This window comes from Pygocentrus nattereri, chromosome 20, assembly GCF_015220715.1.
Source record: "Pygocentrus nattereri isolate fPygNat1 chromosome 20, fPygNat1.pri, whole genome shotgun sequence".
Lineage (NCBI taxonomy): Eukaryota > Metazoa > Chordata > Actinopteri > Characiformes > Serrasalmidae > Pygocentrus > Pygocentrus nattereri.
In genome coordinates, this window is record NC_051230.1 from 36151029 (window position 1) to 36175695 (window position 24667).

The window sequence follows — 24667 nt, forward strand, 5'->3', positions numbered from 1 at the left end:
AGGCTTCTGTTTAGTATCTGGGATTTCTTTAGTAGTTAGCCTTTCGCTTTGGTTTGGGTCACTGTCAGTACAAGACTGAGAAAAGATGGAGAATTGTATTATATATTCAGGACATGTGGAAAAGTATGTAAAAATCTTGGACGGGTGACCATTTTAATCAAGCTGACGCAGCCTGTAAATGATTATGGAAGACAGGCCCACCCCCGACTATGTCTAATGTAAATTTCTCCAGCAGCCGCTAAAGAAACATTTTTTGGAGAAAAGGTCAATGGACATGTTGGTGAAGAACATTTCCAAATACTTCAATCCCTCTGATGCTATCTTTTAGGGAATGCTTTCTTTCTCACCCTCTGACACAGGTTTCCAGTCGCATCTCGGCATGTCTGTCTGACATCTTTTCATGGATGGCAGCTCACCACCTGAAGCTCAATCCTAGCAAAACTGAGCTGATCCCTGCAACTACAGGTCCTCATCATGATCTTGCCATCTCATTCAAGAACTCTCTGATTGTTCCGCACGGCTCGTCTTCAATCTGCCCAAGTTCAGCCACGTCACCCCACTGCTGCGCTCCCTTCACTGGCTTCCTGTAGCTGCATCAGATTTAAACCCTAATGATGCCTACAAAGCCAAAAACAGACCAGCCCCTACCAACCTGATGACAATGGTGAAATCTCGAACTGAACCACGAGCCCTTCGAGTACAGCTCGGCTTGACCCGCCATCCTTCAAGGCGCGTGGAAGACAAGCATCAAGAATGTTCTCTGTACTGGAGCCCAGGTGGTGGAATGAACTCCCCCTGGCTGTCCATACAGCGGAGTCTCTTGCTGTCGTCAAACACCAACTGAAGACACATCTCTTTACACAGCATTTAAATGAGTATGGAATTAAGTATTGATTACATTATATTTTACTGCACTTATATGGTATTTTATTGTATTGCACTGTGTATTGTATTGTAATGTAGTGTATTGCACGGTCCTGTGTTCAACTCTGTTCCTTTTCTCTCGGTATCAACAGTGACATTTTGTTTTTAGCAGTATCTGAGCTCAAGCCTGTCTTTCTCTAGCCTATTGGTAACTAGCAAAGATACTTTCTCTAGATAGACAAAGCACTTCTTGTAAGTCGCTCTGGATAAGATCGTCTGCCAAATGCTGTAAATGTAAGACTGGCTGAGGAGTTAACAAAAATTAGCTTCCTTTTTCCAAATTCAAACTGTACCAGAGATTTGAATTTAGACTGATCCAAGATTTCCAGTATTGGGGAAGGGAAGAAATGGGGTTAGAAATGTAAAGAAGATCATCTGCATAGAGGAAAAGTTAATGGACTGCACTATAACGCGTAACGCTTTAACATCTTTCCTGGCTACAAGGTCAGACTGCTAAGGGCTCTATCACCAAATAGAAAAGCTCTCATAGGAGAGCTTAGTTAATTTATGCTTACACCTGTATAGTTAACCGTAGCTCTAATCTGTTATTTAATTTGTTTATATTTTAAAACTTTTCTATTTTATATTTAAACTTTTCTATTTCTATTGCACCAAGAGGGGAGGGGGGGCTGCAAACCAATTTCGTTGCGCAAATGTACAAGTACAATGTGTAATGACAATAAAGGTTCATTTAATTTCATTTCATTTCAAAAGCAGGGGTGATAGTGGGCATCCTTGGCATGTCCCATGGAAGAGAGGAAGATGTGGTGACTGCATACTGTTGGTATAAATGGCACCGGTTGGGTCAGTGTACTCGAGTCAAAAACAACAATTAAAATTGGCGTCAAAACCTAATTTGACTAGAATGATGAACAGAAAGCCCAGTACCACCCTATCAAAGGTTTTTTCAGCATCAAGGGACACTACAACTCCAGAATTAGATGAAGGGGAGTAAAGAACATTGAGTGTCCTGGTGTTAAAGAATGAATGTCTCCCCTGTATGAAGCCTGTTTGGTCAGAAGCACTGAGGTCTAGCATCATCAGCTGGAGGCAATGACGGAGAACTTTGGCCAGAATTTTGAAAACTACGTTTAAGAGCGATACAGATGTATAACTACTACAAAGGGTAGGGTCTCTGTCTTTTTTGAGTAAAAGAGAAATAGTCACTGTAGATATGGTTGGTGGAAGTCTGCCTTTGCTAAAGGAGTTTTTGTATAACCTTGTCAAAATCAGGAGAAGAAAAAAAGCTTTTTAGAATTCCACTGTGAAAACACGAGGCCCAGGGGATTTTCCTTTCTGGAGTGACCTCATTGCCTGTTGTATCACTAGGGTGGAAATAGGTCTACCTATGTCCTCAGCCAGAGTCTCAACAATGTCATGGTAACTCGATGAGTCCAGACAATGGTGTAACTCTGAAAGGTTCAGGGGCCTTTCTGACAGGTAGAGGTTGGAATAATAAAAAAAAAAAATTCTCTTAGTTTCAACTGGGTCTGAAGTCATATCACCCGTGGGTTACTTGATTCTTCTCGTTTGGCTCTCAACAAAGGTGGTCACACTTTTTCCCTCTCCTCTCCCTTATCTCTCCTGCTTCGCTTCTACGGTTATGTATAGTCTATTGTCTACACTTGAGAGACTCTCTCCGCACTGTTCTTCAAACTAAGGAAAATGGATTTGATCAAATGGTCTCTCAACACAATTGACACCATCTTCTTGACGAGAAGTCCGGGTTCGGGGGAACCAGCCTGTCCTGCCAGAATGTTTGCAGCTGGCTACACGATGGACGCGTGAGAGAGGTGCCGACTCGTGTGCCTGGCGACTCTTTCCATGTAGGATATTGAGGACATCTACCTATACGGGACCATGATTACAGGTGTTTTACTGATTGGATTAGGCATTGCCCTGGTTTATCATGAGAATCGAGAAATGAGGACCGCTGTCCACGGCCCCTTAAAGCTGCCCGACATGATTGCCGTGGTGGGCAGAGCTGTCAGCACTCAGACTGTGACCATAAACCGCAATATGGATAACATTGTGGAGAACCTTTTGCAAAGGAAAATGGATTGTTTGGGTGAACAAAATGGACTCTGTGAGTAGTCGTGAAAATGCGACTGCTCACCCGAAGCCCAAATCTTAATCTGCTTTCGGCTCCCTGTATCGGCACTGGCCTTGGCCAAGGCCACTGCTGGAACAACAAATTCCTCCAGAAGATCACTGCAGCAAGATGCTCTTTTATCCCTTCCCCCATTTCCCCAGACTCCTGCTGATTGTTGACTCTGCCTGGGACCCGATCAAGGTTGTCTCCATGGCAACTTGCTGTGTTATCGCCATAAAACTCTGTGGACTGAGACACCTGGACTGGGATGCCAGGCAAAGGTTCTCTCTTCTTCTCCAGGCCTCCCCCAACGCCTTCGCCGCTTTTACCCCCCCGGTGTGGCATGTCGGGCCTGTGATCAGCGCCGAATATGGCTGGATGCCTGCTTGCTGTGCTGGGTTTGTCTGCACCCCCAACCCCGTTGCAAGTAATGGTCTCCTGTTAATCCCTAAATTCCTTGCAGTTGCATGTTGAGAAACGTTGTTCTTAAACTGTTGGACTATTTGCTCACGCAGTTGTTCACAAAGTGGCGAACCTCGCCCGTCCTTGCTTGTGAGCGACTGAGCCTTTCAGGGATGCTCCCTTTATACCCAATCATGACACTCCAATTAACCTGTTCACCTGTGGAATGTTCCAAACAGGTGTTTTTTGAGCATTCCTCAACTCTCCCAGTTTCCCCTGTCCCAACTTCTTTGGAAAGTGTTGCAGGCTTCAAATTCAAAATGAGTGAATATTTGCAAAAAACAATAAAGTTTATCCGTTTGAACATTAAATATCTCGTCTTTGTAGTGTATTCAATTGAATATAGGTTGAAAAAGATTTGCAAATGTCACTATTGGCCCTGCAGTTACCCCTCCTGCCCACAGGAGGTCACTCTCGCCCCAGTTCTAGCACTCACTCACCTGCATCTCATCTGTAATTAGCTCAGTATTTAAGCACGCTGCTCTGTACTCACCTCATGACGTCTTGTCTTCCCATAGTCATTTCGAAGCGTTTTCTTTCTCTGTATTTTTTGTGTATGACCTTGCTTTGTTTGAACCTGACCACGATTTAGGATTTCCCTTTGTTTGTATGCCTCTGGATGATCTTTCTTCTGTGTACCCCGACTACGATTATTGGATTCCCCTGTTTGTATGTTTTTGGATTTGTTTAACCTTATCCTCAATAAACCTGCGATTGGATTCTACCCTGGTCTCACGTTACAGCAAATCATCGTATTCTGTTTTTATTTATGTTTTACACAACGTCCCGACTTCCCTGGAATTGGGGTCGTACTAGCCAAACTAATGGTATGATGTTAACACCACAAACAACTTTTATCTTCAAGCTTTTTCACCTCAGTGTCTGTAGCAGCCCTCTGTCTCAAGGAATAACACACAGCGAGTCTCTAACAGGTGCACAACCTCAGACAAGTCTAGATTCTGGGGTCGTACTATAGAAAGTTCCTCTCTTTTTGTTTTGTTTAAGATCTGAGAGGTTAAGAAAAGACTTCTCATATATTCATATCACAGATTCAAATGTGATCTTGATTTAGGAGTCTTATTTTACAGCATCTTATGTCCAGTTAAAAAACCTTAACCTATTTGATCAAAGTCAACAGTCAGCTGTCATGTCTGTTTCGTAGCAATGACCATACATGCACAGCTGAAACCTGAACACAGTCAAAATAATCAAGTAAGTGAGCCAGACAGCTACTTATGTACAAAAGGCCAAACAAACCTAAAGAACCATAAATTTTATGTATGAATATAGTGAGAGCGCCCCCTGCTGTTTATCAGAGCATCACCTGCTGTTTATCAGAGCCGCCCCCTGCTGTTTGTCTCCCCCTGCTGCTAGTCTATCGCTCCCCAGTTTCAGTCTCCTTTTCCCAAACGCTTTAGCCGAGCGTTCTAACGTTCCTACTCCTAATAAACAGACACATGTTCAGTCTCCTCATTATTCATTGCCATCACTATAATATTTCATCATCAATCTCACCGACACTGAACTTCTCATTAAAATATGAATTAAAATCTTCCAGTATCAGCATAATTAGTGTCACTGGTTTATTGTCAGGAAGTTTAATGTTAAAAAATATTTTCCTTATTAATTTATTGCAAGTCTGACTGAAGTAACATGCCCACCGCTAATGGCGTACAGGTTTTGTGGTGCAGCAGCGTGCTGGGACCTCCCACACTGACCCAACACAGTTAGAGTCACACACACTAGAGGCTAACATTAGCTTAGCGAGAAAGCTAAACCAGTGGTTCTGCCTCACTGAGGAAGTTTAGAGACTACAGACACAAATCTGAGTCAGTAAATCTGTGTTTTTGTTTGAGGAGCTGTTTAAGCTATTTTAATATCCTTCAAACATCGTGCAAACATTCACAGTGTAAATTGGGAAAAGCATGAGCTAATGTGCATGAGCAAGTGGACAGATGAAAGTGGTTTGAGAAGAACACACAGCACTACATTCGGTGTAAATAAGAAAACAGCACGACAGCAGTGAAGTATGGTGGTGGGAGCATCATGATTATGATGGGCCTTGACTGATCTTCAAGAATGACTGACTGTGGCTGTCTGAGTAATGCAGGACGCCATCCCCAGGCATCATAGTGAATCTACTACAGAATGGCTTCCAAACTAAATCTGCCTTCTGGAGTTGTCCAGTCAGTGGAGAGACCTTACCTCATTAGAGATGCTGTAGAACGACCTCAGGACAAATCCAGTAAATTCAGAGCAGGACGTTCAGTTCCCATATATAGACTGTATAGACTGGAGAGTGAATGCAGCATTTAAAACTAACATTTTCACATCTTCACATACTCAATGGAGTGAATTCAGTCATGTGGGCTCTTTACGTCCTTCACTTTGACAAACGTTTATTTCTCTGAAGATCTGAATGTTAAAAAAAACGTAATGAAGATCATAAACACCAGTTATTCCTTCAAACAGCCTTTATTTACCCAGGAGTATAACAGCCTTGCATTGTTATAATTTTAGGCACTATCAGCAAATTACAAATAACAACTATAGTTCGGCTTTTATTTATAACACCAAAGCTTCAAATATGACATATAAAGAACACACAAAACAAAGCACTGTTCAATGCAATGGACTATACAAATAAGAGACAGTGAGCTGCTATTCTGTTTCCCAACTGGGTTCCTGAGGAGAAGAACTGAAGCTGTTACTTCTAAACGAACATTAATATCTATACTGCCCACTGTCTCATGGGCCAGTTCACGTCTTCTGAGTGATGTTTGTGACGTCATATTCAAAATAAGGCAGGAAATATTTGACATCTATTGATTTAACTCTTATTTGTAGCGATCAAAGGCACAATACTACTAGCAAAAGCTTTACTGCTACTGCTATTACTAATATTAACCACGCATACTGTAAAAGGCCATTAGCTGGATGAGCTGCATGTTAGTTTGCTGCCCTATTATCAGTAAAGAAAGTGATATAGTAATAAAGGCAATGCGGGTAAGTAAGTAATAATAGTAATACAAGTACAGAAAGTAGTAACAGTAATAAAAGTAATAACAATAACGGTGATGGAACAATTTAAATCAAACCCTGACTGATACTCAGGCCTCGATGTGGCGAACATGTCCAGTACCAAGCAAAACACTGACTGTTAAAATTGCTCTAATAGGAATCAGCTAAACATCTAATGGAACCTTTCCAGCTTTATCTAGAGCCTTTTTTTGTTTTTTGTATTATAATAGTTAGGGATGTCCCAATCCGATCTCAAAGATTGGTATCGGGGCCGATCAAGGCATTTTTAACTGATCGTTATCGGCTTTATTGAGCATGAATCTATGCCCGATCCTATGTTTTACGTCAGTGGTTACATGGGTGTTGTAGCGGAGAGTGCAATTTGTGGTTGGACGCTGCTAAAATGTCTGGTGTGTTGAAATGTGTGGATAAAATGAAGTGGAGAACGAAACCAGTCCAACAGTCGTGTGTAATGTACGCAACGCTAGCATTTCGTGAGGCAGTAGTAACAGAGCTGATACGGCGCCTAAGTAAACACTCAGCAGAATACAGTGAGTTTACTCATGTAACTCAGGTGAAGGCTGCACCAAAGCAACACACACTAGAGCAAACTTTTAAAAGAACAGAGGCGTGGCCAAAAAGATTACTGAGCGAGTAATTGAGTTCATCGCGTAGATGACAAGCCTATGGCTTTGGTAGAAAAGAGGTTTTCGTCGTCTTTTGGAGCCACGCTACGTCCTACAGACACAGCCACACCGGAGCTTTACAGCAAGGCTCGTGAGCACGTTCAAGGTTCGAGGTCTTCTATCAGATGTGAGTGCTGTTAGCTTTATCACCGACATTTGGAGCTCTGCTGTTTCCCCATCATTACTTAGCCTCACGGCGCACTGGACTGACTCGACCTTTGATGTGAAGCCGGTGTTGCATCTCGATTCCCTCACTGGCTGCTATTGCAAACAAGTTTCTCTGTGTCTCCTGTGCAAGTGTGGACAGTGAGTGACTCTTTAGTCCAGTCTCGAACGTTATTGATGAGAAGAGGAACCGTGGTTCTCACCTAACATGGCAGAGGTTCCTCTGAGTTGTTGTCACTTCATTTGGAACTGAATAAGATAGGAAACAGTGTAGCAGCTGCAATAAAAGCATTTGAAGAACTGGCCTTCCCAGATAACAAACAAGTACAATGCAACTTTATTATTTTGATATTTTACTATAATGCTGTTGCTCTAATAAGTGGAAATGTATTGTTTTTTTACATGTTCAAGTTAAGCTGCTACACCACCTAAATGGAACTGAGATTTCTGATTTTTAATTTTAGTATACTGTTTGTACTATAATGCTGCACTAGATGGAATTGTGGTTTTTGGCATGATTGTGAATGTTAAGCTATTACAACACTTTAAAGTGGAATTATAATTATTTTACTCATTTTGAGTGTTCTAGTTTTACTACTGCACTGCTGCACTAAATGGAATTAATCCAAACTATTTATAAAGACATCTTTTAATTTGTTTTCTTGTATGCAGACAATGCTTTTCTTAATGCACTGCAGACCTGTTCAGTTGTGGAGCATATACACGGGATTGATTTTAATCAAACTATAATGTACTTGAATTGTGCACTGTGCAATAGAATTATCTAGGAAAATATACTGTAAGTATCGGATTGAGAATCAGTATCAGAAGACTGTCAATATTAAATGACTCGACTGGGATCGGGGGCAGAACAACCTGATCGGGACATCCCTAATAATATTACTGGACATTACTACACTGTTATAAAGCACATGAGTCTCATCAGTCAGAGTTTCCTTTAAAACAGTAACAGCTTATACACTTTAAAGTCCACGTCTGTATGAAAGCTCTTATTCCACTGAAAGAACTGAGGACTGTGTGTGTGATAGTGAGCTGTGAGCTCTGAGAGGAACTCCTCCACACTTCTATCAGGAGCTGAAGGGTGAACATGCTGCCTTACAGCTGCTTCAGACGCTCTGCACTCAGCTGAAGATGAAATCAGACACAGCTGAGCTGCTGCTGGTCGGGGTGTCAGAGTGTCGGGGTCTTTACGGTGTTTATACACTGACTGTGTGTGTGTGTGTGTGTGTGTGTGAGGGACTGAGAGCTACCAGACAGTCTCTGTTCTTTACAGTGGAACAAACTAATCATTTACAGATACAATCAATATAATCAACATCACAGAGTCAGAAAACCAGACAGACTTTGTTCTTACAGAGGAACACCATGAAAAAGAGATTCACTAAACTAAACACTTACAGATACAATCAATATCAATATTAATATCACAGTCAGAAACTGTTAGCTGATGCTGAGCTCACACTGCAGAACTTTACTCCTGGTTTTCCTCCTGATCGGAACTGAAAAGGAGAAGAAGGAAACTTGTTACAACAGAGACAGTTAACCAAGCATAATTTAAATAATGATAAACTAGCGACAAACATCTGGGCGATAAACTAGCGACAAAACACATTTGTGAGAACATGTAAAGTATCTTTCAAAAGGAAAAAGTCCAAAGCTTGACCATCTAAGAGTGAAGTGGACACTCCGTGTACCTCAGACTGAGTAAGTCCAGCATGAACCCAAATGAAGAGCACTCAGCAGTGAGTATCTCATGCTGAGCTTCAGGTGTGTGAACTGGAACCGAGCAGCTCTGTGCCGCACACTCGGACATCTTATTTAAATATTCTCATAAAGCTGAACTTACACCATTAAATTGACATCTTCACACTAAATTTACCGTGTTGCTTAGAGGCTAAAATATTTATCTAGAACTAACAAACTGATCCAGAACTCTGTACGAAAGGTTCCTCTCCTCAGACTCACACGTCATCATCTCTCAGGCTGAGTTTCCACAATTCAGACAGAGCATCGCTCTGAACTCGCTCTACCAGTAAACATGATCTAAGAAGTCTGGGCTCACATCAGTTACATCTTGTGGGCTGAAGAAGCTGGATAAATGAATCTGAGCTGGAGATCATTCATCCAGAGTTCAGTCCTGATCTTAGTCTTGTGCTAATGTTTAAGCTCATGTTGAGCTCTGTCTTTATCTGTATTCCAGACTTTAGGGTGTTGAAGGTTTGATCGTAGTTGTGGTGTTTAGGCTCCTCATGTGTTCTAGAGCTTTATGTTAAAGAGAGAAGATGTTCTGTAAACTGGGTTCTTCAGGCTCTCAGCTCTGCAGAGGTCAGTGTTCTCCATCTTCTAACTCTCTGAATTCAGCTGATGAAGAACTTGTTGATGAGCTGATCAGGTGGATCAGGTGTGTTTAATAAGGAGGAATGCTAAACTCTGCAGAGCTGTGGTCTGGAAGGAGCCCAGTTTGATTCCTATGTTCTGAACCACTGAACCTTTATGAGTCGTGTAGCCTGAACTCAGTTCAGCTCAGATCAGGATTCACTCTGAACGTTCAGTCTTACACTTACAACAACACCCTGCATGAGCTCCGTGAACTTAGTTAGAAGTCTGCTTATAATCGGCACGGGAACTGTCCGGACGCATGGGCCTCTTTTTACTGCATTTATAGGAACAAAGAAAAGAGATTAGGAAGTGTCTTTTACATTTTCAGATGTTCACTGTTTTTCAGTAAATGTGTTAAAACAAAAGGTTTATAACATTTTGACTGTATTTTGTGGGGTGGGCCTGTGCACTGACATTGTGGGAGGCAGGAGTTCAAGGGAAAACTCCATAAACATAAAAGTGGATTAAGATTAAATTTAAAACATAATAATAATTATAACAAATCAGTTTATAATGTGCTTTTCTTAAGCTCAAAGCACTACAAATGGTTAACACATCTAAAACAACTGTTATCCATGACAGATAATCTAAAAATCTAAAAAATAGAAGTATAGCAAAAAGAGGCTAATCACATTTCAGAGGAAACCAAACAGTGTTAAGTTTTTTCAAACACAATGTAAAATACTAGTAGGCTTGTCATGATCATTGCAGAAATGCACTGCTCTGTAAAGTGTTTAGTGCTGTGTTACGTCATTATATTCAGTATTGACTGTGTTTAGAACAATCTTCCGTCTGTTCCTGTTTACCCCTACATGGTCACGTCTGTCACGCCTGTCACTTGTCATGTGTAGGCTGAGCCTAATCTCGGCTTCAGAGTCTTACGGGCTGGCTGGGCGTCTGGTACCTGCGCGCAAACACATAAACTTCACTGCTCCAGACATGCGGCTGGTCCCCTGGTTGAGTTTGGGTTCGGATTCTTCATCATGAAATTTGAGTTGACAGTTAATTTTTACAAAAATAATTGCGACTAAGGATTTAATTTTCTTAATAAATTCTAAAGCAGCTAAATTGGCTTTTTCTCTGACTTACTTCCAGTTCTGTATTAGTAGCTAACAAGAGAATTCATGAACTGTACTGTACATAATACATGTCTACAGTTACAGAGTAAAATAAAGCTTACATTTTTATATTGAGACGATTTTTCTGCAAAAAAAAACTTTTTCTGAAAGTGTAAAATTAGCTGTATATAAAATTCAGAATATTCCTCCTAAACATTTTCATACGACACAGTTAAAAGTTAGAACTGCAATTTAGAAAAAGGAAACTTAGAAAAAAGGAGTGATTTCCTTTATTTACATTTATTTGACTCACTTCAACTAATGAGCAGAACATTGACTGCTGAATCCAGAGTGCTTTTAGACAAAGCATTAAAAAGGGGCTGCAGCAGCACCTGGATCTGCTGGAGCAGTACTGTCAGAACTGGGCCCTGACAGTAAACCCAAACAAATCTAAAGTCATGATCTTCCAAAAGAAAGACAGATCTCAGGAAAGCAGATACATGTTCAATCTAGGAGACACCGGCCTGTATCAAACACTTTCCTATGATTACCTGGGACTGAAGATCAGTGCCTCAGGAAGCCTCAGTCTCACAGTGAATGCAAAGAAAGAAAACGCCTGAAGGGCCTTGATGCAATCAGGAAACAATTCCACAAAGATCTCTGACAGTGTAGTCCTGCCCATTGTGCTGTATGGTAGTGAAGTCTGGGGTCCACTCAGTCATCATGACTACACTATGGGACAAGCTTCCCACTGAAGTTCTGCATGCAGAATTTTACAGAACGATTTGAAATATCCAAAGAAAAATACCAATGAACGCCTGCAGGGTTGAATTAGGCTGAACACTAAAATTGGGATGCACCTTAAGTCAAGTCCCAAAACCACACTGCAGCTTCAGGCACTGCGATCCCAAGAGCTGAACCCTGAAAAGAGCCCCAGTGTCAGCTGGTACAAAGACTGACCACCTCACTGACCCTACCAACAGCTCAAAATCTGTGACCAGCACTGCTTCACAAGGTGAAGGACAGGTGAGGTAGAGACACAGGACAGAGTGTGTGGTCACTGCAGGACAGGTGAGGTAGAGACAGAGGAGAGAGTGTGTGGTCACTGCAGGACAGGTGAGGTAGAGACAGAGGAGAGAGTGTGTGGTCACTGCAGGACAGGTGAGGTAGAGACAGAGGAGAGAGCGTGTGGTCACGGCAGGACAGGTGAGGTAGAGACAGAGGAGAGAGCGTGTGGTCACGGCAGGACAGGTGAGGTAGAGACACAGGACAGAGTGTGTGGTCACTGCAGGACAGGTGAGGTAGAGACAGAGAGAGAGTGTGTGGTCACTGCAGGACAGGTGATGTAGAGACAGGGGAGAGAGACTGCAGGACAGGTGAGGTAGAGACAGAGGAGAGAGCGTGTGGTCACTGCAGGACAGGTGAGGTAGAGACAGAGAGAGAGTGTGTGGTCACTGCAGGACAGGTGATGTAGAGACAGGGGAGAGAGACTGCAGGACAGGTGAGGTAGAGACAGAGCAGAGAGCAGGTGGTCACTGCAGGACAGGTGAGGTAGAGACAGAGAGAGAGTGTGTGGTCACTGCAGGACAGGTGATGTAGAGACAGGGGAGAGAGACTGCAGGACAGGTGAGGTAGAGACAGAGGAGAGAGCGTGTGGTCACTGCAGGACAAGTGAGGTAGAGACAGAGGAGAGAGTGTGGTCACTGCAGGACAAGTGAGGTAGAGACAGAGCAGAGAGCGTGTGGTCACTGCAGGACAGGTGAGGTAGAGACAGAGAAAAGAGTGTGTGGTCACTGCAGGACAGGTGAGGTAGAGACAGAGGAGAGAGCGTGTGGTCACTGCAGGACAGGTGAGGTAGAGACAGAGGAGAGAGCGTGTGGTCACTGCAGGACAGGTGAGGTAGAGACAGAGGAGAGAGCATGTGGTCACTGCAGGACAGGTGAGGTAGAGACAGAGCAGAGAGCGTGTGGTCACGGCAGGACAGGTGAGGTAGAGACAGAGGAGAGAGCGTGTGGTCACGGCAGGACAGGTGAGGTAGAGACAGAGCAGAGAGCAGGTGGTCACTGCAGGACAGGTGAGGTAGAGACAGAGAGAGAGTGTGTGGTCACTGCAGGACAGGTGATGTAGAGACAGGGGAGAGAGACTGCAGGACAGGTGAGGTAGAGACAGAGGAGAGAGCGTGTGGTCACTGCAGGACAAGTGAGGTAGAGACAGAGGAGAGAGTGTGGTCACTGCAGGACAAGTGAGGTAGAGACAGAGCAGAGAGCGTGTGGTCACTGCAGGACAGGTGAGGTAGAGACAGAGAAAAGAGTGTGTGGTCACTGCAGGACAGGTGAGGTAGAGACAGAGGAGAGAGCGTGTGGTCACTGCAGGACAGGTGAGGTAGAGACAGAGCAGAGAGTGTGTGGTCACTGCAGGACAGGTGAGGTAGAGACAGAGGAGAGAGCGTGTGGTCACTGCAGGACAGGTGAGGTAGAGACAGAGGAGAGAGCGTGTGGTCACTGCAGGACAGGTGAGGTAGAGACAGAGGAGAGAGCATGTGGTCACTGCAGGACAGGTGAGGTAGAGACAGAGCAGAGAGCGTGTGGTCACTGCAGGACAGGTGAGGTAGAGACAGAGGAAAGAGCGTGTGGTCACTGCAGGACAGGTGAGGTAGAGACAGAGGAGAGAGCGTGTGGTCACTGCAGGACAGGTGAGGTAGAAACAGAGGAGAGAGCGTGTGGTCACTGCAGGACAGGTGAGGTAGAGACAGAGCAGAGAGCAGGTGGTCACTGCAGGACAGGTGAGGTAGAGACAGAGAGAGAGTGTGTGGTCACTGCAGGACAGGTGAGGTAGAGACAGAGGAAAGAGCGTGTGGTCACTGCAGGACAGGTGAGGTAGAGACAGAGGAGAGAGCGTGTGGTCACTGCAGGACAGGTAAGGTAGAGACAGAGGAGAGATCGTGTGGTCACTGCAGGACAGGTGAGGTAGAGACAGAGCAGAGAGCAGGTGGTCACTGCAGGACAGGTGAGGTAGAGACAGAGGTGCACTTTATACTAAACTGCCTAAAATATGAGTCTATTAGAAATAAGTATTTTAATATATTTGAAAAACAAACAACTCCAGGACGTTGGGAGGTAAAGGTAAATCAATTATTATATTGGGTCCGTCAGCATCCACTGCAGCCAGATATGTGTACGAGAGTCATTCAGTCTCTGACAGAAAGCGAGTACCACAGTTCAACTTTTCTTTTACTCACGGTTTTATTCTTTTCTACTTCATATACAATTTCACATGAAATATTCTGTTTTTATTCATTCATTCTCATACACAAACACCTATTTTCTAAGCTGCTTATCCTTCTGGGTTGCAGGGGGGAGGTAGAGCCTAACCCATCAAAAAGGCAGGATACTTCCTGGACAGGGACATTTTTTTTCTTATTGTTATATTTCTTGTCTTCTGAACTGGTGAATGGTTATATAGAAATCTTATAGTTTAGTCTTACTATATAGATACATGGAAATCTGTCGTGCCAAAGTAAAATTAAATATGAGACTTGAGCATGAGAGACAGAACAGAGAGAGATTACGGAACATTTTCTGCAGTATTTAATGTTTAGCTACACAAACCTTTTCATGCTCCTTGCTTTGAACATATACCACCCTGCAGCTACAGACACATGCACCAGTATCTGCAACAGCACCAGCATCAGCACCACCGTGAGCACAGCAACCAACACAGGCACCCAGCGTTGTTCTTCACCTGAGGAACACAAACAGTACAGACATTTTAAACCATCGGATTTATACACTGTAGATCCAGAGAATCATTTAATCTCCTCATTATTATTTACAGTGTATTACAGTACAGAACTGCCCTCACACTGACCACATTAAACCTGATTAATCATCATTTATTACACACAGTCTGCTGTGGAGCTCCTACACACCACACACAGCTTTAATCTCCTCATTATTATTTACAGTGTATTACAGTACAGAACTGCCCTCACACTGACCACATTAAACCTGATTAATCATCATTTATTACACACAGTCTGCTGTGGAGCTCCTACACACCACACACAGCTTTAATCTCCTCATTATTATTTACAGTGTATTACAGTACAGAACTGCCCTCACACTGACCACATTAAACCTGATTAATCATCATTTATTACACACAGTCTGCTGTGGAGCTCCTACACACCACACACAGCTTTAATCTCCTCATTATTATTTACAGTGTATTACAGTACAGAACTGCCCTCACACTAACCACATTAAACCTGATTAATCATCATTTATTACACACAGTCTGCTGTGGAGCTCCTACACACCACACACAGCTTTAATCTCCTCATTATTATTTACAGTGTATTACAGTACAGAACTGCCCTCACACTGACCACATTAAACCTGATTAATCATCATTTATTACACACAGTCTGCTGTGGAGCTCCTACACACCACACACAGCTTTAATCTCCTCATTATTATTTACAGTGTATTACAGTACTGAACTGCCCTCACACTGACCACATTAAACCTGATTAATCATGATTTATTACACACAGTCTGCTGTGGAGCTCCTACACACCACACACAGCTTTAATCTCCTCATTATTATTTACAGTGTATTACAGTACAGAACTGCCCTCACACTGACCACATTAAACCTGATTAATCATCATTTATTACACACAGTCTGCTGTGGAGCTCCTACACACCACACACAGCTTTAATCTCCTCATTATTATTTACAGTGTATTACAGTACAGAACTGCCCTCACACTGACCACATTAAACCTGATTAATCATCATTTATTACACACAGTCTGCTGTGGAGCTCCTACACACCACACACAGCTTTAATCTCCTCATTATTATTTACAGTGTATTACAGTACAGAACTGCCCTCACACTGACCACATTAAACCTGATTAATCATCATTTATTACACACAGTCTGCTGTGGAGCTCCTACACACCACACACAGCTTTAATCTCCTCATTATTATTTACAGTGTATTACAGTACAGAACTGCCCTCACACTGACCACATTAAACCTGATTAATCATCATTTATTACACACAGTCTGCTGTGGAGCTCCTACACACCACACACAGCTTTAATCTCCTCATTATTATTTACAGTGTATTACAGTACAGAACTGCCCTCACACTGACCACATTAAACCTGATTAATCATCATTTATTACACACAGTCTGCTGTGGAGCTCCTACACACCACACACAGCTTTAATCTCCTCATTATTATTTACAGTGTATTACAGTACAGAACTGCCCTCACACTGACCACATTAAACCTGATTAATCATCATTTATTACACACAGTCTGCTGTGGAGCTCCTACACACCACACACAGCTTTAATCTCCTCATTATTATTTACAGTGTATTACAGTACAGAACTGCCCTCACACTGACCACATTAAACCTGATTAATCATCATTTATTACACACAGTCTGCTGTGGAGCTCCTACACACCACACACAGCTTTAATCTCCTCATTATTATTTACAGTGTATTACAGTACAGAACTGCCCTCACACTGACCACATTAAACCTGATTAATCATCATTTATTACACACAGTCTGCTGTGGAGCTCCTACACACCACACACAGCTTTAATCTCCTCATTATTATTTACAGTGTATTACAGTACAGAACTGCCCTCACACTGACCACATTAAACCTGATTAATCATCATTTATTACACACAGTCTGCTGTGGAGCTCCTACACACCACACACAGCTTTAATCTCCTCATTATTATTTACAGTGTATTACAGTACAGAACTGCCCTCACACTGACCACATTAAACCTGATTAATCATCATTTATTACACACAGTCTGCTGTGGAGCTCCTACACACCACACACAGCTTTAATCTCCTCATTATTATTTACAGTGTATTACAGTACAGAACTGCCCTCACACTGACCACATTAAACCTGATTAATCATCATTTATTACACACAGTCTGCTGTGGAGCTCCTACACACCACACACAGCTTTAATCTCCTCATTATTATTTACAGTGTATTACAGTACAGAACTGCCCTCACACTAACCACATTAAACCTGATTAATCATCATTTATTACACACAGTCTGCTGTGGAGCTCCTACACACCACACACAGCTTTAATCTCCTCATTATTATTTACAGTGTATTACAGTACAGAACTGCCCTCACACTGACCACATTAAACCTGATTAATCATCATTTATTACACACAGTCTGCTGTGGAGCTCCTACACACCACACACAGCTTTAATCTCCTCATTATTATTTACAGTGTATTACAGTACAGAACTGCCCTCACACTGACCACATTAAACCTGATTAATCATCATTTATTACACACAGTCTGCTGTGGAGCTCCTACACACCACACACAGCTTTAATCTCCTCATTATTATTTACAGTGTATTACAGTACAGAACTGCCCTCACACTGACCACATTAAACCTGATTAATCATCATTTATTACACACAGTCTGCTGTGGAGCTCCTACACACCACACACAGCTTTAATCTCCTCATTATTATTTACAGTGTATTACAGTACAGAACTGCCCTCACACTGACCACATTAAACCTGATTAATCATCATTTATTACACACAGTCTGCTGTGGAGCTCCTACACACCACACACAGCTTTAATCTCCTCATTATTATTTACAGTGTATTACAGTACAGAACTGCCCTCACACTGACCACATTAAACCTGATTAATCATCATTTATTATTATTTTTATTTATTATTAGTATTATTCATTATTTCTAGGCTGTGATTAATCCAGGTTATATAATAATAATTTAATAATAATTTAAAATTGTACATTGTAGCGTATTAGAGCCAGAACTACCATCTGATAATCAGCAATCCACACTCCCAGTTATAAATGTATATAATGTACACAGCTTGTGATGGTCACTGTTATTAATTAGCCTCTAATTTTACAGTAAGTGAGCTAGTAAGATGGGGGCTCACCACAAATTCTGCTTAAGACCCCTAATAGTGGAGAAGTGGCCCTGTTAGTGAGACTTTCTGCCCCAAACAGATCTTACCATGGGATGGTTTGTCAATGTCTCCTTTGATCTCAGGCCTCTTCTCTGGCTCTGGTGTGTCTAAATTCAGGAACAGTGAGGATGAAGGAAAAACAGAAAGAACTTCATTGAGTGCAGATCTGATATAAATCACTGGAGTTCTGTAATAACAGTGAAGAAAACAGATGAAGACCTACCCTCAACCTGAAGCTCCACATCACAGAGATCTTTACCATCACAGTCAGATGCGTAGACTCCCTTCTTACTGAAATCAGCGTCAGTGATGGTGAGAGAGAAATCTCCCTTCAGGTACTGATCATGGATCATCTGATATCCCTCCTTCACTGATCTACATGAAGTCTGATCACACTCAGCCAGAACATCACTGGGTTTACTGAACTCAGTCCATCTGACCAAACCAGGACATCTCCCAGAGCAGGGCAGAGTAGCAGAGTCATGAAGCTTCACCTTCACTGGACCAACAGCTGATTCAGACCCTGAAAGAGAGAATAAGAAAAAGAGTTCAGAACTGGTTTAGAAACAGTTTAAGAAATGACTTATGTGAGTTAAATTGTTTCTATTTGTAGAAGAAATGGTTTTATAACTGCTTTATTAAACTGAACGTGTAAAATATACATTTCTCTATTTTCCACTCTTCACCACTTTTTAATTTAATAGAAAAACTACGGCCTAATCAGTAAAACAGTTTTATACTTAAACATTTTATTAGCGTTCCAGCTCCAATAGCTGTAGTTCAACCGTGATTTACTGATATGATGGTCAGTTTTGAATGGAAACACTTGTTAAACTCAACTAAAGAGCAGAAACTCTCTAATAATATAAATAGTGTACAATATGAGTTATGACTATTGTAGAATGGGGGTATTTTCACATGACAGTGCTTTGTGTTCCCGCGACCCTGACGGAGACGCGGCTTAGATAATGGATGGATGGATGGATGGGTGCTTTGTGTTTATATTGCTGTTAAACAGCACCGTCGGTAATTCCTGACGCATCATCAGCGGCGTAGTGGACACAACACCTGGGTTCAGCTTAAAAGACCTCCACAACCCCAAAGCTAACAGCTTGGGTTCCACAGAGTCGAGATCAAGCCATAACACAGAGATTAAGACACTCACAAACTCTCTGTTTACAAACTCCTGTCAGGAACGGTCACGATTGGCTCCTCCCACTCCTCCATGTGCTTTTTCTGTTTACTTTCTGATCGTCCGCGTGCCCCTTTGTTTTGATTCTTTGATGTCCTGCCCCCTTGTTTCAATACTCCACCCCTGATTGTTTCCACCTGTTTCCCACCCGTCCCTCGTCATCCCTGATATATAAGCCCCGTTTTTGCGCTGGTCTGTGTTGCTCTTTGTTTGAAGTGCTGTTTGCATGTTTGATGTGCTTGTTGTGTTGGATGTATGTATTGTATGCCCGTGCTGTTTGGTTTATGTTTGAATTGTTTTGTTTGGTGTTTCGTCCAGCCTCTGTAGTCTGTTTATCCTGTGTCATCATGTCTGTACGCCAATCTGTCTGTGTTGGCTACCTGAACCTGGACTGTTCTGACCCTGATTATGGATTTGCCCTGAATAACTCCAGAGTGTCTGAACTTGTTTTAATCAGCTGTTTCTGTTGTTTTATGCAATGATGGGCAGTAAAGTTCACTATAACCAGCGAAATTAACTGAACTGAACACAGGGCTTTGACTTGTGAGGGTTTTTTTAACAGCGTTTTAAAAATCTTAAGACGCTGCCGACTTGAACTCCACTGACCCTCTGATTACTTTACTGTGTTAATGTTGAAATATTACAGTGATTTTGGTGAAAAATGAGGAGACAGAACTGAACATGTGTCTGTTTATTAGGAGGAAGAACGTCAGCGCGTTCAGCTAATGCGTTTGGGAAATGGAGACTGAAACTGGGGAGTTATGACGCTGTGATAAACAGCAGGGGGTGCTCTGATAAACAGCTGGGGGCGCCTCTAATAAACAGCAGGGGGCGACTCTGATAAACAGCAGGGGGCGCTCTGATAAACAGCAGGGGGCGACTCTGATAAACAGCAGGGGGAGCTCTGATAAACAGCAGGTGGCACTCTGATAAACAGCAGGGGGCGACACTGATAAACAGCAGGGGGAGCTCTGATAAACAGCAGGGGACGACTCTGATAAACAGCAGGGGGAGTGTATTACAGTACAGAACTGCCCTCACACTGACCACATTAAACCTGATTAATCATCATTTATTACACACAGTCTGCTGTGGAGCTCCTACACACCACACACAGCTTTAATCTCCTCATTATTATTTACACTGTATTACAGTACAGAACTGCCCTCACACTGACCACATTAAACCTGATTAATCATCATTTATTACACACAGTCTGCTGTGGAGCTCCTACACACCACACACAGCTTTAATCTCCTCATTATTATTTACAGTGTATTACAGTACAGAACTGCCCTCACACTGACCACATTAAACCTGATTAATCATCATTTATTACACACAGTCTGCTGTGGAGCTCCTACACACCACACACAGCTTTAATCTCCTCATTATTATTTACACTGTATTACAGTACAGAACTGCCCTCACACTGACCACATTAAACCTGATTAATCATCATTTATTACACACAGTCTGCTGTGGAGCTCCTACACACCACACACAGCTTTAATCTCCTCATTATTATTTACAGTGTATTACAGTACAGAACTGCCCTCACACTGACCACATTAAACCTGATTAATCATCATTTATTACACACAGTCTGCTGTGGAGCTCCTACACACCACACACAGCTTTAATCTCCTCATTATTATTTACAGTGTATTACAGTACAGAACTGCCCTCACACTGACCACATTAAACCTGATTAATCATCATTTATTACACACAGTCTGCTGTGGAGCTCCTACACACCACACACAGCTTTAATCTCCTCATTATTATTTACAGTGTATTACAGTACAGAACTGCCCTCACACTGACCACATTAAACCTGATTAATCATCATTTATTACACACAGTCTGCTGTGGAGCTCCTACACACCACACACAGCTTTAATCTCCTCATTATTATTTACAGTGTATTACAGTACAGAACTGCCCTCACACTGACCACATTAAACCTGATTAATCATCATTTATTACACACAGTCTGCTGTGGAGCTCCTACACACCACACACAGCTTTAATCTCCTCATTATTATTTACAGTGTATTACAGTACAGAACTGCCCTCACACTGACCACATTAAACCTGATTAATCATCATTTATTACACACAGTCTGCTGTGGAGCTCCTACACACCACACACAGCTTTAATCTCCTCATTATTATTTACAGTGTATTACAGTACAGAACTGCCCTCACACTGACCACATTAAACCTGATTAATCATCATTTATTACACACAGTCTGCTGTGGAGCTCCTACACACCACACACAGCTTTAATCTCCTCATTATTATTTACAGTGTATTACAGTACAGAACTGCCCTCACACTGACCACATTAAACCTGATTAATCATCATTTATTACACACAGTCTGCTGTGGAGCTCCTACACACCACACACAGCTTTAATCTCCTCATTATTATTTACAGTGTATTACAGTACAGAACTGCCCTCACACTGACCACATTAAACCTGATTAATCATCATTTATTACACACAGTCTGCTGTGGAGCTCCTACACACCACACACAGCTTTAATCTCCTCATTATTATTTACAGTGTATTACAGTACAGAACTGCCCTCACACTGACCACATTAAACCTGATTAATCATCATTTATTACACACAGTCTGCTGTGGAGCTCCTACACACCACACACAGCTTTAATCTCCTCATTATTATTTACAGTGTATTACAGTACAGAACTGCCCTCACACTGACCACATTAAACCTGATTAATCATCATTTATTACACACAGTCTGCTGTGGAGCTCCTACACACCACACACAGCTTTAATCTCCTCATTATTATTTACAGTGTATTACAGTACAGAACTGCCCTCACACTGACCACATTAAACCTGATTAATCATCATTTATTACACACAGTCTGCTGTGGAGCTCCTACACACCACACACAGCTTTAATCTCCTCATTATTATTTACAGTGTATTACAGTACAGAACTGCCCTCACACTGACCACATTAAACCTGATTAATCATCATTTATTACACACAGTCTGCTGTGGAGCTCCTACACACCACACACAGCTTTAATCTCCTCATTATTATTTACAGTGTATTACAGTACAGAACTGCCCTCACACTGACCACATTAAACCTGATTAATCATCATTTATTAAACACAGTCTGCTGTGGAGCTCCTACACACCACACACAGCTTTAATCTCCTCATTATTATTTACAGTGTATTACAGTACAGAACTGCCCTCACACTGACCACATTAAACCTGATTAATCATCATTTATTACACACAGTCTGCTGTGGAGCTCCTACACACCACACACAGCTTTAATCTCCTCATTATTATTTACAGTGTATTACAGTACAGAACTGCCCTCACACTGACCACATTAAACCTGATTAATCATCATTTATTACACACAGTCTGCTGTGGAGCTCCTACACACCACACACAGCTTTAATCTCCTCATTATTATTTACAGTGTATTACAGTACAGAACTGCCCTCACACTAACCACATTAAACCTGATTAATCATCATTTATTACACACAGTCTGCTGTGGAGCTCCTACACACCACACACAGCTTTAATCTCCTCATTATTATTTACAGTGTATTACAGTACAGAACTGCCCTCACACTGACCACATTAAACCTGATTAATCATCATTTATTACACACAGTCTGCTGTGGAGCTCCTACACACCACACACAGCTTTAATCTCCTCATTATTATTTACAGTGTATTACAGTACTGAACTGCCCTCACACTGACCACATTAAACCTGATTAATCATCATTTATTACACACAGTCTGCTGTGGAGCTCCTACACACCACACACAGCTTTAATCTCCTCATTATTATTTACAGTGTATTACAGTACAGAACTGCCCTCACACTGACCACATTAAACCTGATTAATCATCATTTATTACACACAGTCTGCTGTGGAGCTCCTACACACCACACACAGCTTTAATCTCCTCATTATTATTTACAGTGTATTACAGTACAGAACTGCCCTCACACTGACCACATTAAACCTGATTAATCATCATTTATTACACACAGTCTGCTGTGGAGCTCCTACACACCACACACAGCTTTAATCTCCTCATTATTATTTACAGTGTATTACAGTACAGAACTGCCCTCACACTGACCACATTAAACCTGATTAATCATCATTTATTACACACAGTCTGCTGTGGAGCTCCTACACACCACACACAGCTTTAATCTCCTCATTATTATTTACAGTGTATTACAGTACAGAACTGCCCTCACACTGACCACATTAAACCTGATTAATCATCATTTATTACACACAGTCTGCTGTGGAGCTCCTACACACCACACACAGCTTTAATCTCCTCATTATTATTTACAGTGTATTACAGTACAGAACTGCCCTCACACTGACCACATTAAACCTGATTAATCATCATTTATTACACACAGTCTGCTGTGGAGCTCCTACACACCACACACAGCTTTAATCTCCTCATTATTATTTACAGTGTATTACAGTACAGAACTGCCCTCACACTGACCACATTAAACCTGATTAATCATCATTTATTACACACAGTCTGCTGTGGAGCTCCTACACACCACACACAGCTTTAATCTCCTCATTATTATTTACAGTGTATTACAGTACAGAACTGCCCTCACACTGACCACATTAAACCTGATTAATCATCATTTATTACACACAGTCTGCTGTGGAGCTCCTACACACCACACACAGCTTTAATCTCCTCATTATTATTTACAGTGTATTACAGTACAGAACTGCCCTCACACTGACCACATTAAACCTGATTAATCATCATTTATTACACACAGTCTGCTGTGGAGCTCCTACACACCACACACAGCTTTAATCTCCTCATTATTATTTACAGTGTATTACAGTACAGAACTGCCCTCACACTGACCACATTAAACCTGATTAATCATCATTTATTACACACAGTCTGCTGTGGAGCTCCTACACACCACACACAGCTTTAATCTCCTCATTATTATTTACAGTGTATTACAGTACTAGAACTGCCCTCACACTGACCACATTAAACCTGATTAATCATCATTTATTACACACAGTCTGCTGTGGAGCTCCTACACACCACACACAGCTTTAATCTCCTCATTATTATTTACAGTGTATTACAGTACAGAACTGCCCTCACACTGACCACATTAAACCTGATTAATCATCATTTATTACACACAGTCTGCTGTGGAGCTCCTACACACCACACACAGCTTTAATCTCCTCATTATTATTTACAGTGTATTACAGTACAGAACTGCCCTCACACTGACCACATTAAACCTGATTAATCATCATTTATTACACACAGTCTGCTGTGGAGCTCCTACACACCACACACAGCTTTAATCTCCTCATTATTATTTACAGTGTATTACAGTACAGAACTGCCCTCACACTGACCACATTAAACCTGATTAATCATCATTTATTACACACAGTCTGCTGTGGAGCTCCTACACACCACACACAGCTTTAATCTCCTCATTATTATTTACAGTGTATTACAGTACAGAACTGCCCTCACACTGACCACATTAAACCTGATTAATCATCATTTATTACACA

At 41.8% G+C, this 24667-nt stretch overlaps 2 protein-coding genes across 3 annotated transcripts in view; one reads left to right on the top strand and one right to left on the bottom strand.

Moving 5' to 3' along the window:
• LOC119261806 overlaps positions 1–24667 on the top strand; it is a 130352-nt gene that overhangs the window by 44929 nt on the left and 60756 nt on the right. The window lies entirely within an intron of this gene.
• The window catches only part of LOC119261819, a 61858-nt gene that overhangs the window by 27211 nt on the left and 9980 nt on the right, over positions 1–24667 (bottom strand). The window contains exons 5-8 of one of the 2 annotated variants that reach the window (XM_037531583.1): positions 18066–18365; positions 17890–17949; positions 14417–14549; positions 5938–8870 (exon numbers count right to left, since the gene is read on the bottom strand). The exons of the other annotated variant lie outside the window; for it this stretch is intronic. Coding sequence (XP_037387480.1) covers positions 8843–8870; positions 14417–14549; positions 17890–17949; positions 18066–18365 — 521 coding nt within the window. The 3' untranslated portion in view covers positions 5938–8842. Of the gene's footprint in view, positions 1–5937; positions 8871–14416; positions 14550–17889; positions 17950–18065; positions 18366–24667 lie in introns of those variants that run through there. 2 annotated transcript variants of the gene reach the window in all.